General features: G+C 40.1%; 1 protein-coding gene across 1 annotated transcript in view; it reads left to right on the top strand.

Annotated features, from left to right (window-relative positions):
- Positions 1 to 19,349, top strand: part of erbb3 (erb-b2 receptor tyrosine kinase 3) — a 106,279-nt gene that overhangs the window by 75,602 nt on the left and 11,328 nt on the right. The window contains exons 12-22 of the mRNA XM_008114447.3: positions 103 to 302; positions 1,649 to 1,781; positions 1,875 to 1,965; positions 4,093 to 4,247; positions 5,206 to 5,259; positions 9,808 to 9,949; positions 11,250 to 11,369; positions 11,707 to 11,805; positions 14,468 to 14,653; positions 18,134 to 18,289; positions 18,731 to 18,806. Coding sequence (XP_008112654.2) covers positions 103 to 302; positions 1,649 to 1,781; positions 1,875 to 1,965; positions 4,093 to 4,247; positions 5,206 to 5,259; positions 9,808 to 9,949; positions 11,250 to 11,369; positions 11,707 to 11,805; positions 14,468 to 14,653; positions 18,134 to 18,289; positions 18,731 to 18,806 — 1,412 coding nt within the window. The remainder of the gene's footprint in view (positions 1 to 102; positions 303 to 1,648; positions 1,782 to 1,874; positions 1,966 to 4,092; positions 4,248 to 5,205; positions 5,260 to 9,807; positions 9,950 to 11,249; positions 11,370 to 11,706; positions 11,806 to 14,467; positions 14,654 to 18,133; positions 18,290 to 18,730; positions 18,807 to 19,349) is intronic.

The raw sequence follows: 19,349 nt of genomic DNA on the forward strand, positions 1-19,349 counted from the left end.
CATGTTTGTTGTACTGCAGAAGCAACATGTATTTGTCTCTTCCTAGTCTCCACCACATTCTTCCTCTTGAGACTGACTTGTTTTTGTTTGTTTTTTTGCTAGCCGTGGGTTTTCCTTGCTGATCATGAAAAATATGAATGTCACCTCTCTACACTTCAGCTCGCTTAAGGAGATAAGTGCTGGCAAAGTCTACATCACTGAGAACCGACAACTTTGCTATTACAATACCATCAACTGGGAACGTCTCTCACGCCGGAGTTCAGATCTTGATATTAGGAGCAACAAACCTATCAAGAAGTGCAGTGAGTGTGTGGGCAGCAAAATGTTCCTCTGGACTGGGAGATGTGGGTGCCTGCTATACTAGGATACATTCACACAAACAGGTGGAGGTTGAATTGGGAGATCCATAGAGGTCAATATTTTCTGTACTATGTGCAGATGCTCACTTTCACATCTCACACACTAACACTCAAGCATAGGCATCCAGTAAAATATGTGAATTCCCCACTTTCTCATCATAGAAAGAATCCTATTGCAAGTATCTCAGAATTTTCTTACTCCTGTATTTCCAGAGTGTAATCAGCCACTCTTTGGTGAGCAGAAATACCATAGAAAGATCAAAATCAGACCTGATTTTAGATCATGTTCTTACAAATCAAGCAAAAGCTAGATGTATATGTGTGCATGCCTTCAAGTTGCCTGTCAACTTATGCTGACTCCATGAGTTTCAGAGGGTTTCCTTAGGCAAGAAATACTCAAGGGTGGCTTCTTTCTCTAGGATCTGGTGTCTGTAGGGTATTTATATATCTTTCACTTGTGCCGTCACAGCATCCCTCATCCTTTACAAATGAACACAATATGTGGAGCTGCTTCTTTAGTGTAATTCCATGGAAAAGGAGTGACCTTTTTAGCCATGCTATTCTAGCTGTTCTAGTTTAGAGCCTCCCCAAACTGGTATCCTCTTTCATATCCATTGGCTTAAACAATCTCACTTGCATGTAGGCAACACTTAAATGTTAAAAACCGTTAATTTCCTTTTGCACTCATCTGCCTTGGCCTGTAGACCATCCACTATCACATGAGATGAATTAATGGTTGCCAACTTTTGGTCCTCTGGGTGTTCTGAACTTCAACTTCCAAAAGCCTGAACTAGCTTGGCACACAATCAGGAATTATGGCAACTGAAGTATAAAGCCTTTGAGAGGATGGCTGAGCTGATGACACGTAAGGCAGACAGACAGGCAGACCATGATGGGTGGCCATGCTGTAACATTAAAGCAAATGTTTCACTTACTGCCCAATGACTCATGGGCTATTAGTACTCATGTTATTCATGCCTGTGTGCAACACGTTTGAATGGATAAGTATTTAAGAAATTTGATCACTGCTATTCCCAAAAGATATTTTGCTTACAATGTTGAATATTGGCCTTTCCCTTTTTAACAATTTAGCAACAATGCATCAGGGAGATTGCATTCCCGCCCCAGGAAATCACAATAACTTGGAAAAGTGATATTTTTAGACTACAGTTCTGTGACTCCCCCTGGCCATCTTGACCAGTGGTAGTCCAGGAAAGCATCTGCAGGGTGCATATGACTTTCAGTTAAACATCCCAGTTGTAACCTTAGCACGTTGTTTCTCTAACCAGAGCAAGAAGGGAAGCTTTGTGACCCTCTGTGCTCCCATGATGGCTGCTGGGGACCTGGGCCAGACAACTGTGTCACCTGCCTCAACTACAGTCGTGAAGGAACCTGCGTTGGCTCCTGCAACTTCTTTGAGGGGTGAGAATAACCTTCCATAAGCAGCTCTTCTTCTCTATTCCGTCTTGGCCCCAGCTTCCTAACATCTCTTCTCACCTCATTTTCTACCTATAGGGATGTTCGCGAGTTTGCAGAAGGTGGTGCCTGCTTCTCTTGCCACCCACAGTGCCAGAAGATTGAAGGAGGCCTCACCTGCAACGGTTTGGTATGGGATTGTTACATATTTCCAGAATATGCTCCTATGTGTGTATGTGTGTGTGTGCACAAAGCAAAGATGTGCCTGTTTAAATTGTGCATCTACATCCCACTTTTTCAGATGAGCAAGGCAGCCCCCAGTATTGAAAACAATTTAAAAGACTGTTGTTCAGGTAGATATTTTTTCCTGAACAAATGCGACCTTTCCTGAAATCCAGCAAAGAAGAGCTCCCATTAGTCTCCTCTAGGAGATTCTTATTTAGTAGCACAGGGGATGTAGATGTTAAAACCTTACTCGCTATTGAACCTATTGGACCTTTACACCTTGGGATTGAATCCAGTCTTGTTTTTGGGGTTCCCTAGATTGATGCCTTTTCCATAATGAAACAATCTTCATGTGTTTTTCCAACTTCCAACTCCTCCATTCTAAAAAACTGTCGGGTATTTTATTTATTTATTTACATCATTTTTACCCCACCCTTCTCACCTGTAGGGACTCAGGGCAGCTTACAACAATCAGCAAAATTCCATTGCCCCAAAACACGTTCAATAAAACAGTAGCAGTTCAATAAAACAATAAACAATTCCAAAGTCAATTTAAAAACTATATTAACTCTATTAAAACATGAATTATAAAGTATTCAAATGAATGTGTAATTAGATTCATCCGCTGACACCTTTCACGTACGCCTTGATTCAAGCTATATCACCTCAGATATTTATTCCTCAAATGCTTGATGGAGTATGATGGAGTGGGTGAAGCCGTACCTAGTGCTCCAGGCTAAACCTGGCTACCTGATCCTGCCTGGTCCGCCTTTGCCCAGGTATACCTCTGCCAATGCTGTATTTTCTGGCACATTCACCAGGACCTTCCCCAACCCAACTTCTGTGTCTGCCCTCCCCCCCTTAGAGAGGCCCCTTTCTTTCCATCTTCTCTATTCCACCACCAGTAGCAGCTGAATCCTTCCCATACTTCCAAGAGTCTGCAATAGATCCACTGGTTGAGTTCAGTTGGAGGGTATTCATCTTTGAAATACTGATCTGCCACAGGCAGAGTCACTTGGGATGGTATATTTTTAGGATTGCACTCACCATGCAATGGAAAGTGCATGCAAAGATCCACTCAGAGGAAAAGTGTTCTTATGATACATCAAGGGAACCACTGACCGCAGAGGGAAGCTGATGAAGAAACACAACCTGCAAACTATCTACAGACCCACTAAGAAAATCCAACAAATGCTACGTTCAGCAAAGGACAAGAGGGATCCTCTCACCTCTGCAGGAGTCTACCATATACTATGTGGAGTAGTCTACTTAGGGAACACCAAGCGCAGTGTATCAAGGAACATGAAAGGCACTGCAGACTGATTCAACCAGAGAAGTCAGCCATAGCAGAGCACTTGATGAACCAATTTGAACACAGTATATGAAAACACAGAAATGCTGGATCACTCTAACAACCACCATGTCAAACTACACAGAGAAGCCATTGAAATCCACAAGCATGTGGACAGTTTCAACAGAAAGGAGGAAACCATGGAAATGAACAAAATCTGGTGACCAGTATTTAAAAACTCCAAAATCAGGACAATAAATAAAGAACAACAGGGAAATTCCAGATATGAAACAATCAGGGCCAACTAATACCACCCAACAAAAGATTTCCGGAGGCAGGAATCAGCCAGGCCTTGAGCTGCAAGGCCATTAAATGCTAATCAAGGTGATTAATTACAACGTTCACACTTGCCTCCAACAGACAAGAATTCTTTCTCCCACCCTGGACCTTCCACAGATATATAAACCCCACTTGCTTAGTTTTCCAATATATCTCACAACCTCTGAGGATGCCTGCCATAGATGTGGATGAAACGTCAAGAGAGAATGCTTCTGGAACATGGCCATACAGCCCAGAAAACTCACAGCAACCTAGGTATAAAACACTTATTGAGAGGAGTAAACGGCTCATTTCAGAAATTCAGCATGGTAAAACATTGCCACATAAAATTGCAATATAATTTTCAAAACTTATTTTAAAATATGAATCCAATGCTAGCTTGGGGCCTATCCCTTCCTTAGGTGTCTGTGCTGAGGAGTTTGACAGTTTCCCCAATGAACGTCATTTCCTTTCCCTCCTCAGGGTGCCGATGCCTGCACAATTTGCTCTGGCTACAAGGATGGGCCACACTGTGTGGAAAGCTGCCCCAGGGACATCCAAGGGGAGAAAGGGCTTATCTTCAAGTACCCTGATGCCAACAGGGAGTGCTGGTCATGCCATGAGAACTGCACAAATGGGTAAGGATGACATGGAGGGTGTGTGTGTTGTGCTATAAAAGACATGCTGTTTTGAAAGCACTCTCTCCAGTCTGTTCTTCCTAAGCTGTTTTGCAAGCACACAATATAATAAATAGTTAGGTGGATCTCATTTTCAAAATAATTATTCTACCCAAGCTGAAGGAATCACTGTCTGGTATGATAGTAGGTTCCTTAAGCAGAATTGTAAGTCAAAGCTTGTAAATATTACTTTTGGGGGGACTACAACCTCCAGAATTCTCCAACTATCAGGGCAATTGTATGTCAAGGTCCCAATTCAAGGGCATACCTTGGGAAAGTTACCTTTTAAACTAAAATTTCAAGAATCTGACTGGGAGATTCTGGGAATTGCAATCTAAAAGGGCAACGAGTCTAAACATTGTATGGAAAGTCATCACAGACAGCTCTCGATTAAGGCTCTTGGATGCAGCCAGCGTTATAGTAGTTCAGAGCCACAAGTATTCAGTTGGTCATATTGTGAGTGCTCCTTTGACAGTCACAATGGAGTCCAGCTTTGAGGAAGAAATAGGATTCACTTGAAAGACATTTTTATTTGATACAATATTTTGTGGGCTACAGCCCATTTATGCCAGATAAAGCATGTTAGTCCTTAAGATTCTCAAGACTAGACATTGTTCTTGGGGCAGTGAATGCAGCAACACTTTTATGTTATGAGCAGCTTCAGTTGCAGTGCCCCTTTGAACCAAAACAGCATATTCTTTAACATCTGAAATCATGTCTGTTATCCTCGGTCATGGTCAGCTGCTGAGAGGGAAGGGGCACATATTTTCATTTTCATTGTCTTTGTGCTGCTGAAGGAGGCAACCATATATCCAACTTGGAATGCGTGCTTCTTATTTTTCTAATTTGCTAGGAGATACCGTATATTGTATCCTCTATCTTTCAGCCCAAACTAATCATTTGGTTTTATTGCTTGTAGGTGCGATGGCCCACAAATTGAAGACTGCTTCGTGGAGGAAATGCCTGTTGTCGGGTATCTATCTGCTTCCCAGTAATTGGATAGACTGAAGGAATAGAAAACTTCTCTTTGTGAAAGAGGGTCTTAGTGTCAGTCTTTGGTCAACAACAACAACAATAATAATAACAACTTTATTCTTATATCCCACCGTGTCTCCCCGAAGGGGCTCGGGATGGTTTACATGGGGACCAAGCCCAGTAATGCAACAGTAAAATACAACAACATGATACATTCAATTACAATGAATTAATACATAAAAACATGTAAAAATCATAAAAACATAAACTCAACAATAACCAATAAGCAATATATTGTAGCACTAGTGGGCTTTCAGAAAGTCTCTGGCTTGTTGTGGCAGATTACTGGAACTAATCAGAGAAGGCTAGATGGACCAGTGATCTGACTCAGTATAAGGCCTAGTCTCTTAAGTTCAATTAACACTATGTAGCACATTTTTCTGTTCCTGGGTTATATATGTCAGATCCTAATTTGTTCTGTAATAAAAATACAGGAAAAGCTTATTGCAAAAACTTTGTTTTTGCAGAACATCCTTCAGCACATTTTACTATAGTTTTTCAGTGAATATCTCATAGAGTCTCAACCAATTCAACATAGTTTGTGGAGTATAGCAACTACTTTCAAAGTAAGTACTACACAATTAAACAGGAAATGACATTTTCAAACCAGGAACAGATTTTTTTTCAAATTTTGTTACATAGTGTAATGCAAAAACCTGCAAGACATGGGACAAACACATATATCCCAGAAGCAGAGATTTATTTTAAAAGTGTCTTCTCACTCAGGTTTCAGACCTTGAGGGGCTTTTCCTTCTGAAAGAGGTCTTAATTTTGTTTAGGCACCAGTTTATTTTCCCAGCACATAAAAATTATTGCACAATCAAGTGCGAACCCAAGAAACATTTAGACGGGATTGTGAAGTGTCTATGAATAGTTGTTCACTAGGAGTGAAAAATGCACGGACAAAATGAACAAGACCTGACTGAATTGGTAACTGTATACACTGCCTTGAATTCTCCAATATGGATTGCCTTACCCTCCTTGCAGTATAATCAGTGCAGAAAATCAGCAGCCTTACTATTACTAACAACTAAGTAATTTTTCTTTGAAGTTAGGAGATTCTTTAAAAGGTTATAGTTCTCTCCTCCTTCTGTTAAGATCTAGTTGAGATAAATCATTAAAGCATCCGATTATGTATGTTCTTCTTCTTCCCCTGCCTTTCTTCTTCCTCCTGACTTTTTCAGTCAAGTGACACCTGTTTCAGGTTGCTTTTCCAACCCTAAATCAGCTTGACTCTCCCCAAGATTAACCCTGTTTCAGATCCTGGTTCTTTAAGGAGCCTCCAGAACTTGAGCAGGTTGAAGCAGGGAAACCAACTAAAATCATAGCCTGTGACTGTCTTGATCTGCCATGGACAGCTTCAATTAATGCTCTGTCCCACTTCTTCGGCTTTTAAAAAATATTCCAGTTCCAATTCTCTTTCTTCCTTTTGTCTTTAGCTTTTGCCACAAACTGTAGGAAAGTAGTTTGCATTCAGTTGACTTAGCAGTAACTTCTAGTAGGCTCAGGCAAAAGCAGCCTATCCTAGACCATGTTTTTCTTTATTAATAACTTTTTTCATCTTGCTCACACTGCGATTGGCCACATGCATTCTTATTTCCATGTGTGAAATGCTGGACACTATGCAAGAACATAACTCTTCTTTCTGATGTGCTCATTCCCACCATCACTTCACATTTTATTAGTTTTTGAACTTCATTGCTTAGGTAAAAGTAAAAGTTTTCCCCTGACATTAAGTATAGTTGTGTCCGACTCTGGGGGTTGGTGCTTATCTTCTTTTCTAAGCCAAAGAGCCGGCATTGTCCATAGACACCTCCAAGGTCATGTGGCCAGCATGACTGCATGGAGTACCATTACCTTCCCGCCGGAGCAGTACCTATTAATCTATTCATGTTTGCATGTTTTCAAACTGCTAGGTTGGCAGAAATTGGGGCTAACAGCGGGAATTCACCCCGTTCCCCAGATTTGAACTGTCGACCAGTAGGTCAGCAAGTTCAGCAGCTCAGTGGTTTAACCCGCTGTGCCCCTGGGGGGCTTCCTTCATTGCTTATTGCATCTTAAAGTTCATTTTGACCTGGACGTAATTTGCTTATCAATTTGGAGAGAGATCTCTCAAATCAAGAACCTCCCCACCCAGTGCAAACTTGAAAGGGCCATTCTTCTCAGCCTTTCCCCACTTTCCTTCCTATTTGATTGATGACTGCACCCCAGACTATGTTCTGCCACCGGTGCCAGTGTGCCTCGAGGCCTTTGTGGGCGGCAGGAAGGGAGGGCAGGGCCATTGCAGGCCCATGCCTGTTGCCAAAGGGGAGGGAGTGGATCACGGCTCTTTGATCTCTTTCCCCCTGTTGCTTGCTTTCTCCCTTAAAAAGCATTACAGGGTGGGGGGAACCTCCTCCCACCCACATGTGAAAGTTCATTTCCCTCCTCCTTTTTTAATGCCTTTGGGGTTAACCGGACTAAGGATATGGCAAAGGAGCAAAGGATTAGGGCGGGTTCAGATTTAAGCATGGGCATTTGCTCCTCTTGGTTGCACCTCTGCTTGGTTCATCCGTGCAATGGAATAATGATAGTTATCAATGTTACGCACCAAGAAAAAAAGAAACTCTGCCACCTATATAAATTACAATAGTAATAGATTAGTACATGTGTCCTATTTTAGATTGTTCAAAGTTTTTCATCTGCCTTAGTCTCTATAGTCCTTTCATGAATCCAGTAAGTTGGGGTAGCTATACTATTAAATCCATGGTGATCCCATTTCTTATATTTGCCCAGTTATTCTATATTTCCTTGTCATGAATAGGGAAAGGAACAGTGGAAGGTAAGGGGGGGTCCCTCCTGTCATGTGTAAATGTTACTCTACCTCTACCCCTTTTGAGGTTTCTTACTAGCTTTTGTTGTAAACTTGAGTGCTAGCAACTTTCTCCCCACTAAATTGAAACTCAGGTACTTTGGTAGCTGTATCTCCTCTACCTGTGTTATCCATTTCACTTCTTTTGCTGCACTTCTATGGAATTGGGGCCAAACTGTTGCCAAAGGTTTTCATGGCTGGAATCACTGGGTTGCTGTGAGTTTTCTGGGCTGTATGGCCATGTTCCTCCTGACATTTTGCCTGCATCTATGGCAGGAATCTTCAGAGGTTGTGAGGTCTGCTGGAAACTAGGCAAGTGAGGTTTATATATCTGTGAAATGTTCAGGGCAGGAGAAAAAGCTCTTGTCTGTTTGAGGTAGGTGTGAATGTTTCAATTGGTTACCTTGATTAGCATTGAATAGCCTTTCAGGCTTAAGGTCTGGCTGTTTACTGTATGGGAGGATCCTTTGTTGGGAGTTGTTACCTGACCCTGATTGATTCATGTCTGGAATTCCTCCTTTTTTAGTGTTGTTCTTTATTTACTGTTCTGATTATGGAGTTTTTAAATACTGGTAGCCAGATTTTGTTCACTTTCATGGTTTCCTCCTTTCTGTTGAAATTGTCCACATGCTTGTGGATTTCAATGGCTTCTCTGTGTAGTCTGGTATGGTGGTTGTTTGAGTGGTCCAGCATTTTGTGTTTCCAAATAATATGCTGTGTCCAGGTTGGGTCACCAAGGGCTCTGTTATGGCTGACTACTCTGGTTGGATTAGTCATAGATACAGGTGAAGCGTCAGGAGAAAATGCTTCTGGAACATGGCCATACAGCCCAGAAAACGCACAGCAACCCTGTGGTCAAACCTTGTTTATTTAGGCAAAGAAGAAGTTTTAACAATTTAAGGCAGGGGCTGCTGTGGTTTTAGCTTCAACTACATTTTCATAGGTTTTTAAGGATTTTAATTATGTACTTTTTTTATATAATTTTATTGCAAGTAAGTGAAGAATGGGGAAGGGTACAAGAGTGCGAAACATCATTTTCGGGAGAACATTTATTTTAATTGTAGATATTCTTCTAAGCAAAAAAAGTTCTAGCTGGAACCATCATTTTAAATCTTTTTGCATTCCAGATTTTTCATAGTCATGTAGATTTGTTGACAATCTGAATACCTGTCTTTTCCTTCAAGATTTTCTGATCCTGCTGCTGGATATTTTTAATCATTTTTGATTTCTGCTTGTTAAGTCCAGCCACTTTTCTAAAATCCTCAATAATTTACAATATTTTAGGTTTTGTTTCTATGGGCTCTTCTGTTCCTATCACCACATCATCTGTAAAGAGCCTCAATGTCATGATTTCATTTTTGATTTTCACTCCTCTAATGGAGTATTCTTGTTGTATTTTTCTTGTTAAAACTTCTACTGTTTACTGTATACAATTAATATTTCATTCTATGTTAATATTTGTATATTTTAAGTGTGAAATTGTATTTCATTTGGTTTTACTGTAAGAGTCTCTTTTGTACAGAGAGAAAGTGGGCTATAAATCAACACAATAATAATAATAATAATAATAATAATAATAATAATAATAATTTCACACAGTCCCATCTAACAGCTCAGTGTTTGCTTGCATCCTAGGAAACCCCCAACAGTGATTGCTGTGATGGTTGTGGGCTGCCTTTTTGTCTTTTGCTCCTGCGTCTTGCTCACCTTCCTGTATTGCCGTGGCAAGAAGATTCAGAAGAAGCGGGCCATGCGCAGATACTTGGAAAGAGGAGAGGTAAGACTGTACAGCTCTGGCAGATATCTTGTTGGGGTCCTTCCATTCCTAAATACAATATGGCAAGGGCCACCCAGGAGTTATGTGCTTTGTGTGTGCCCAAGTCAAATTGCCCAGTTTCTTTGAGCACTTCTTGAGGAGCCAGTTAGATTTTTGTCATACTGAGGGCCCTTCCACACAGTGACATAACCCAGAATATCAAGGCAAAAAATCCCACAATAGCTGCTTTGAATTGAGTTATCTGAGGGCCCTTTCACACAGCGCTATGTCCCAGAATATCAAGGCAGAAAATCCCACATTATCTGAGTGTGGACTCCAATAACCCAGTTCAAAGCAGATATTGTGGGATTTTCTGCCTTGATATTCTGGGATATAGGGCTGTGTGGAAGGGCCCTAAGTCCACACTGCCATATATTCTAGTTCAAAGCAGATACTGTGAGATTTTATTCAGTTGTGCGGAAGGGGCCTGAGTCAAGACAAGTGATGGGAGTAACTTACCTTTGTACACAAGAGTCTCTTTCCAGTGAGGGACAGAAACTCATTGAGGGTGCGGGTCTTGTGCTCCTTTACAGAGAGGAAATGTCATGGAACCCAGTGGGGCTTAATTCAGAATAAATCCATTTAAGATTGCATTGTATGCGAAGGTTAGGTAGAAATCAAATATCAGGAAGTGAGGAACTAAAAGGCTTCATCTGTCACTGAATATCTTCAGGAGTTTATAATCACTTTTGTGAGACTTTTGGGATTTGAAAGGCTTCTATAAAACCTCAGGATTAGTGTGGAAAAAGTGAGAGTCTCTGTGTCTGAAAGAATGTTACAGTGCTTGGTTTGGCACTACAGTGGTCCTACCAAACATGTTCAGATGAGTTCAAATAAAATTGCTACAAGCTCAGTGAAAAGGACTGTGAATTAAGATACCTTTGTCAAATAGGGTATCTGGAAAACTGTGGGTTAAAACTGTGGCAAAAGCCAACTATTATCAGGTATTTATTTCTTGTGTACACTTCCTGCATTTTTAATTGATTTTTCATCTACTTTATCGAATTTGGAGTTGGCTCTGGTTTGGGTGGAGCTGTGCGGTTTAAGAGCAAACCTCTCATTAGGAGCAGTGATTTATCCGTCTGGAGCAATTTATTTGCCCCTTCCGTTTTTGAAAATTTTTTAGGGTTCTAGTGCCTTTGGAGATGTTGAGGGAGTTTGAAGAGGCTGCAAAAAGGTTGGATCCATGGGCTGCATTTTCCTACCTTTGTATTAAAGTTTCTCCATTACTTTCTCTCTTTTTCTCCATTTGCTCCCATAGAGTTTTGAGCCCTTGGATCCCAGTGAGAAAGCCAATAAAGTCCTGGCCCGAATCTTCAAAGAGACAGAATTAAAGAAACTGAAAGTTATAGGATCGGGGGTCTTTGGAACAGTGCACAAAGTAAGTCCGATACTGGGAAGGAAAACAGATTCTGTTCAGTTTAGACTTTAGAGAAATAATTTCCTCAAAGTAACCTTCTCCTTTTGTGAAGTGGAAGAGAAATTCCCTTTTCCAGCAGCTAGTAGAAGTAAAAGGGAGCAATTCCACCCACAGAAGAATGAGGTGGAGTTGTGGGTGGCTACCTAAATGTAGGTGCAAAGTAGCAATACTGTGTCTCAGATGGAAGAGAAGGGTCCTGGGTGGCTATGATGACTAAATCCCTCAAAGGCCATTGTTTTGTTTGTGGTTCGTCATTTCAAGAATATGGGTAATCTCCCCTGACTTCCTTTTCCTTCAGGGTGTCTGGATCCCAGAAGGAGATTCCCTCAAGATTCCCGTGAGCATCAAAGTTATACAGGATTCAAGTGGTCGACAGACATTCCACGCTGTCACTGATGTAAGTGTTGCAGACATCTTATTGGAATGGGGGTTGGAATGTCTCCTCAGGTCATGCCTTATTACAAGTCATTTATTGAACACACAGCTTTTGCTCTTTCATGATTATGCTTGTAGCCACAGTGAGGAATGCAACCTCCTTGATGGGGGCCAAGTAGAGATGCATAACTAGGTTTCCAAGCCTCTTTTCCTTTCTTGAAAAAAACAGAACAAGGCAAAAAATTGAATCAGGGCTAATTCTCTCTTCCACCAATATGGCAAAAAAGCCAATGGGATTTTGGCCTGCATAAATAGGAGTATAGTGTCTAGATTCAGGAAAGTCATGCTCCCCTTCTATTCTGCTTTGGTTCAGACCGCACCTGTGTCCAGTTCTGGGCATCACAATTTAAGGGAGATGTTGACAAGCTGGAATATGTCCAGAGGAGGGCGACTAAAATGATCAAGGGTATGGACAACAAGCCCTATGAGGAGTGGCTTAAAGAGCTGGGCATGTCTAGCCTGCAGAAGAGAAGGCTGAGAGGAGACATGATGATTGTCATGTATCAATATGTGAGGGGAAGTCATAGGGAGGAGGGAGCAAGCTTGTTTTCTGCTGCCCTGGAGACTAGAACGCATAACGGCTTCAAACTACAGGAAAGGAGATTCCTCATGAACATTAGGAAGAACTTCCTCACTGTAAGGAGAGCTGTTCAGCAGTGGAACTCTCTGCCCTGGAGTGTAGTGGAGGCTCCTTCTTTGGAGGTTTTTAAGTAAAGACTGGATGGCCATCTGTCCGGGGTACTTTGAATGCAAAATCCTGCTTCCTGGCACAGGGTTGGACTGGATGGCCCATGAGGTCTCTTCCAACTCTATGATTCTATGAAATGCCTTCCCCCAAGTTATTAGTAGTTGGGAATGATAGGAAAACTTACCCTGCAGGTACCTGTCGTCTTCTCACTCCCACAGATTAAATGTTTTTGATTAAGACTAGGAGTCTTTTAAATTGAGAAAGGTGCAGGTGGAAAGGCTTAAAGCCGCATTCCATTGGTGCTGATTGCTTCTCACATTATTGAAGAGAATCTAGTTATGCATATGCTGTGGATTCATGGGATCTCTCCACCTCATGGATTTCTAAAGGCATGTTTAATCTGGTCACATTTCACAGCAAACTAAAGTATCTTGTGAAGGCCAAACTAGGAACAAAGACAATGTGTAATTCAGAGCTTGAAAATATTTTTTTTAATTGAGTTATCTTATTTTTAAATATATATATATTTGTGTTGTTCACATTTTAAAATGGCATTGGAGCCCTTCTATAAATATAAAAAGTACTGTATATAGAATTGAAACTGTAAAGATAATTTTGACACCCTTTGTTAACTTTACGTATTATTTTTTTAAATGTACTGTACTACTTTTAAATTCTATTACTTGTGATTTATTCATTGACTTTGGAATAAAATTTAACTTACATGGAATTTGCAGGATTATTTGGGGAATTCTGTCCTTTTTAGCAGTCTTAAATGTTTTTGAAGCAATGGTTTCACAATACTTTAACATTAACAGATTAATTTATTCAAGAAGTAATATTGTCATATTAGTGGTAAGGCTAACAATTCCAAGCTCTGGTCTGATTTCAAGACCATATCAACCCTAAGAGACTTCAATTGGTGCACACTTTAAGGTGGCAGAAGTGGCCTCCAGGTGCTGTAAACTATTTAGTGAAGAACAATGAGCCACAGCAGTGTTAGTCATAAAGGGTTCAAAGCCAAGAAGTCGGTCACAAGCCAGGGAAACGAGACAGATAGACGAAAACTCTAAAGAAAGTCAGGATCTGTTTCCAGGTGTCAAAGAAATTAAGGCCAAATTTCTGTGCTGGCAAGGGTGTGCCTTCCACAAGGAGCATCAGTTGTTGCTTCCGGCACCCAAGTGTGTTTGTGGCTTGCCCTATATACGCAAGCTGATTGCTGAGTGAGGATAACTGAGATAACTCTGAGTTGCAGTTGTCTTAAACTTGACTCTGTGCTGGGTTACTTCTCAAATGCCCTTGTGCTTGTACCATCTGAGAGGGGGGCACAACACCATGAACATTAATCTCACCAGCTCTTAATTAGCAGAGAAAAAGACAAATTCAATGCAATTCCAGGAAAGTGCTTTGCAAGGCAGCTTCCCAGTTAGCTTCTCTTTGTATTGGCCAAGTACTGGTAAAGGTAAAGGTTTTTGCTTGACATTAAGTCTAGGCATTGTCTATAGACACCTCCAAGGTCATGTGGCCAGCATGACTGCATAGAGCGTTGTTACCTTCCTGCCAGAACGGTACCTATTGATCTACTCATATATGCATGCTTTCGAACTGCTAGGTTGACAGAAGCTGGAGCTAACAGCGGGAGCTCACCTCGCTCTCCGGATTTGAACCACTGACCTTTCGGTCAGCAAGTTCAACAGCTCAGTGGTTTAACCCACTGTGCCACCAGGACCAAGTATGGTGCTCCTCATAGTAAACTGTCACTAAAACCAGCAGACGGGGACTGAGCCAATTAGCACTTGATGAGCCATGTAGCAATGCCTGTGCTCAACATCATTCTATACTTTTTCTTGATGTTCAGTCAGCTCCTTCCTGAACTTTTGAGCATAAATCAGCACTGACTTTTGTCCTGATCTTGTGATTGTTTGTTTCCTAACAGCACATGTTGGCAATAGGTAGCCTGGACCATGCTTATATTGTCCGCCTCCTGGGTATTTGTACTGGCACCCATCTGCAGCTTGTCACCCAGCTCCTGCCGCTGGGCTCATTGCTGGAGTATGTCCGGAAAAACAAAGATGCCATTGGCCCCCAGGTGATGCTCAACTGGTGCGTGCAGATTGCCAAGGTAAGCATGGGCTTTCCAGAGGAATATTAGGATTCCGCATTAACAGTTCTTTCCCACAGTAATTAATGCAAGAGATCATCGGTCCCAGGTAATTGTTTGAGGGAAGGAAAGCCTTTCACCCAAATTGCACTTGCTCCAGTTCCTTTTGAGAACCCAAGTGTAATTTATTCAGAGTATTCAAGGAACAATCCCAAGCTTTAATGAAGGCAAAAATATGTGGGCTGAACACAGAACATATAATTGGGCAAAGAATACTTGGCACCTGTTGGGTGCAAGCGGGGTTGCAAAATGACTCCTCTTCCCCATTGCAGCATTCCTCATTCCACCTCTCAGTGGAAGTGCTTTGTGAGGATGAAGTGCCTTCTGAAGAGACATGGGATAGGTGTCAGCAGAGAAATTAATCAGGAAATTGCCAGCATTGCGTGAGCCTAATGAGAAAGCGAGGCACCTATGGGTTCTGGCTGTTTGGCTGGGCTCCCAAAAATTAATTCCCGTCCATCCACCTCTCAGAGATAACTTTTGCAAATATATCTTTCCCTGTGTACCTATAGTACTGACACATAGAAATCACACACTTCATACAGATCAATAATACTGTAGTATGAGAGGTTGAGAAAGAGGTGAAGAGGACTCAAAAGCCTGGTGGTTGCTGAGAGCAGCCAACAGATAGCTGGGCACTGGAGTGACAGCTGCCAAACCAAGTTATTATGCAATCAGCTAAGGATTAATAAATGTTGCATAGTTAAAACTGATTTCATTATGCAATATTTAGATGACTGGTGCTTTTTTCAGGAGGTATTTTCATTGGGGGTTGCTTTTTTGGCGTGGTATGTATGTATACTGCTGATATGAAAAGAGAAGTGCCAAAAAGCATCCGTCTCATAAGAAGAATGTGGAATAATGTTTATCACTGTGAGAAAAACAGGTCTATCCCAGGGTGTGAGCCCTTTTTGAGGAAAATTGGAAACAGCCTGTCTCAGCAGAGTTTAACAAAAATAATGAGCCTCAGTCAACTTAAGTAAAGAAACAAAGAGGCAGCATCAAATGACAAACTAAAGAACATTACTAATTGTTTTTCAAATGCACGTACACTTCAAATACCTACACCCTAACTAATGTAAAAGGAGATCACAGTGAACTTTCAGTACAACATCTTGGTATGAGAACGAAGAATGACAGATGTAAATACGGGAGATTTTTAGAAGTGTCTTAGTCGCACAGTCTGGCTGCTGAGATATGCAAAGTATTTATGACAATGTATTGCAATGGATAGAAGAACAAATGGAGAAAACCCAGAATGAGCATGACATGAAAAACATGAAGAAAGCTTCTCGTTATTACATGTTATTTAAAGCCTTTGTATTCTACCATGTACCGTATATACTCTAAGATAAGCCGAGTTTTTCAGCCCTTATTTATGAGCTAAAAAGCCTCCCCCAGCTTATAATTGGGTCAAGGTCAAGGCCGGCAACTGAGCCTGCAGGCTATTGCTTGCAATATGTGATCTATTTCTCTCTTCTCCTCCCTTATCAGTGTGTTTACTTTTGCAAAGCCTCCCTTGCTCTTAATCAAGGGAATGTTTTGAAAAGAGAGACACCCTTGCAAGTCAGGAAGAAAAAAAAATATTCATTAATCTTATGAAAGCATTTTCCCCTGAAATATTTGTTAAACTCTCCTATAGATATATAGGCATTAACCCCTTGCAAGCTTTTGCAATCTCTATGTACCTTTATATGTGTATCTATCTATATACATTAATTTTATATATGAATTTCCCCTCATATGTTTGCAGGTCTTTGCAAATCCTTTATACATATAGATCTATGTACCTGTGTATCTGTAGCCATACATATACATTATATATGAATTTACCCTTATATGTTTGCAAGTATCTGCAAATATCGATATAAAGAGAGATGTCTGGACAGATACGAATATATTCTTACCTACCTATATATAGGGCTTGCAAATATTACAGGGGGGAAATGAACACACAAATATATATAGACTATATATATATATATATATATATATATATATATATATATATATATATAGGGCTTGCAAATATTGTAGGGGAAATGCACACGCACGCACAGAGGGATTTGCAAACGTTTCAAGGGGAAATGCATATGTGAAATTAGTATCTATAATTATAGATCTATATCTAGCTCTGCATTGTTTATATAAGCATTGATTGTTTGCCTGTTACTATGTTGGAAGCCGGCCTGAGTCCCCATGGGGAGATAGGGTGGGATCCAAATGAAGTTTATTATTATTATTATTATTATTATTATTATTATTATTATTATTGTTAGGTTATTGTTGATACCATACTGTTTTTGTTGCCCCTACTTTTCCACTTACAGAGCTAGTTTATTGCTTTTCTTTGAAATACGGTAAATATTCAAAAACATTTAACCTACTGATGCCTCGATTAATGAAATTTTATTGGTATCTATTTTTATTTTGAAATTTACCCGTAACTGCTGCATTTCCCACCCTCGGCTTATACTCGAGTCAATAAGTTATTCCAGTTTTTGGTGATAAAATTAGGTACCTCGGCTTATATTCGGGTCGGCTTATACTCGAGTATATACGGTAATTACCAATTTGTTAAACAAATCTTCAAATCCCACAAATAAATCTTCGTATTTATTTTTCTTTTTTATACGAGTCATCAAAGGTCCCCAGCTTTTGGAAAGTTTTATAAGGGTTCCTGTTTTATCATACAAAATAATGTGTCAATTTCTGCTATTTCAGACATTTTTACAATCCTGTTCTTTCTTGGTGGCAGATCTGTATTCTTCCATTTTTGAGCATAGGCTGTTCTTGCAGCTAGAACCTTATAGTATACCAGTTTAAAATTCAACATTTTAGTTTGTTTTATTCAGGAATGCTTGATTTTTTAACACCACCCAAATATCACTATTGAAACAAATTAAACTAGTGTTAGTGAGAAAGTAGATCTGAATCTACTGGATCTACCGCCCCACAACTGTGGAACAACCTGCCGGATAACTCTGACAGTTAAATGAGCTGTCAAAATTTTAAAACCATGTAAAGACCAATCTCTTCCGGCAGGTCTAACCAGAAAATCTTTAAACATGAATTTTAAGTGTCCTTTGTTTGATCTCTGTTTTGTATATATTTTAGTATATACTTTAGTATATAGTTTTAGTATATATTTTGTAGAGATACGTTTTGGTGTGTAGCTTTTATGGAGGTACATTTTAGTGTGCGTGTTTGTAGTGTTTTTGCTGTGCTTATGTATTTTAATTGTTTTGGAGATACAACAGAACATCAAATGCCTGTATGTATCAGGATCCTGCTAAATAATAAAGCTTTAACTAGCCATTTATAGTCTAGAGGTCTACTGCTGTGGTTGTTTTTCAACAATGCTCCAGGAAAACCCAAAAATAAGGCCAGATGAATCTAGTATTGTAGTACATTCATTCATCTGTTCCTCTTTTTGTTCAGGGTATGTACTACCTGGAGGAGCACCGCATGGTCCATCGCAATCTTGCTGCTCGTAATGTTTTGGTAAAATCCCCAAGCCAGGTACAAGTGGCGGATTTTGGCATTGCTGATTTGCTTTATCCAGATGACAAGAAATATTTCTACAATGAAATAAAGGTAGGCACTTGTCTGAGAGAAAGGGCTATGCTTCTATCCTAATCTCTGCTAAAATGTCCCAGGGAAGATATTGCTGCTTAATTCCTGAAAATTGAATCTGTAGTATGTTCAGAAATTGAGGTGCTAGAATATGGAAGGGGAAATTATAACACACAGGGTGAGAAATATGAAATCTAAGAGGAAAGTTTGGAAGAAAACTGTTGGGGACTTGAAGATTTAACTGAAAATGGGAGATGATGTGAAGACTGCATCTCCAAGAAAAATTTGGAGGAGTAGAGTTTTGGAGCTGGAAAATATTAGTTCAAGAATGCCGAAGAAAATTAATCAGAATTCCCCACCATAAATCTTAAATTTGAGCCTTACAGATAGCATGTCTCTATGTGTGTAGGATGTCTATGTGTGACGTACATATGAATTTTTCTTCCTGATTTTATTTTCCAGACACCAATAAAATGGATGGCTTTGGAGAGCATACATTTTGGAAAATATACACACCAAAGTGATGTATGGAGTTATGGTAGGTGTCCCAGACAAGCCATGGCTGCCTCCCAAGATTTTTCAGTCTTTGCAATCACAGCAAGTTTCCCATTATAAAAATCTGGTCTAACTTATCTTATTGTATGTAAGGCTCGGATTGTATTTCAGTATATAGTTTTATCCCAACCCAAAAACAAGCAGAGAGAAAGAGAATGCATAAAACATAGAGAGAGTCCTGCTGTAGCAGGCCAAAAGCCTATCTAGTCCAGCATTCATTTATAACATACAGGTAGTTGCCTATGAGAAGCCTTGATGTTTCATTGTACACAGACATTGTTTCGTGCACAACATTATTAAAATATTGTTTATAACATTACTTCCTGGTATCTATTAAGTGTATATCAAACCTACATGAATTCGTGTTTAGATTTGGGATATTCAATCGGTATGTTATCTTACTATTGTAACATTTAATGAAAGATACCTTTATTAAAAGGATTTTGTTGAGTTAGGGTTTTGTAGGATTTTTTAAAGGTAGGGTTGTACTAAATGGTGGCAGAGATAAACTGATTCATGCTCATGC

This window comes from Anolis carolinensis, chromosome 2 (assembly GCF_035594765.1).
Source record: "Anolis carolinensis isolate JA03-04 chromosome 2, rAnoCar3.1.pri, whole genome shotgun sequence".
Classification (NCBI taxonomy): domain Eukaryota; kingdom Metazoa; phylum Chordata; class Lepidosauria; order Squamata; family Dactyloidae; genus Anolis; species Anolis carolinensis.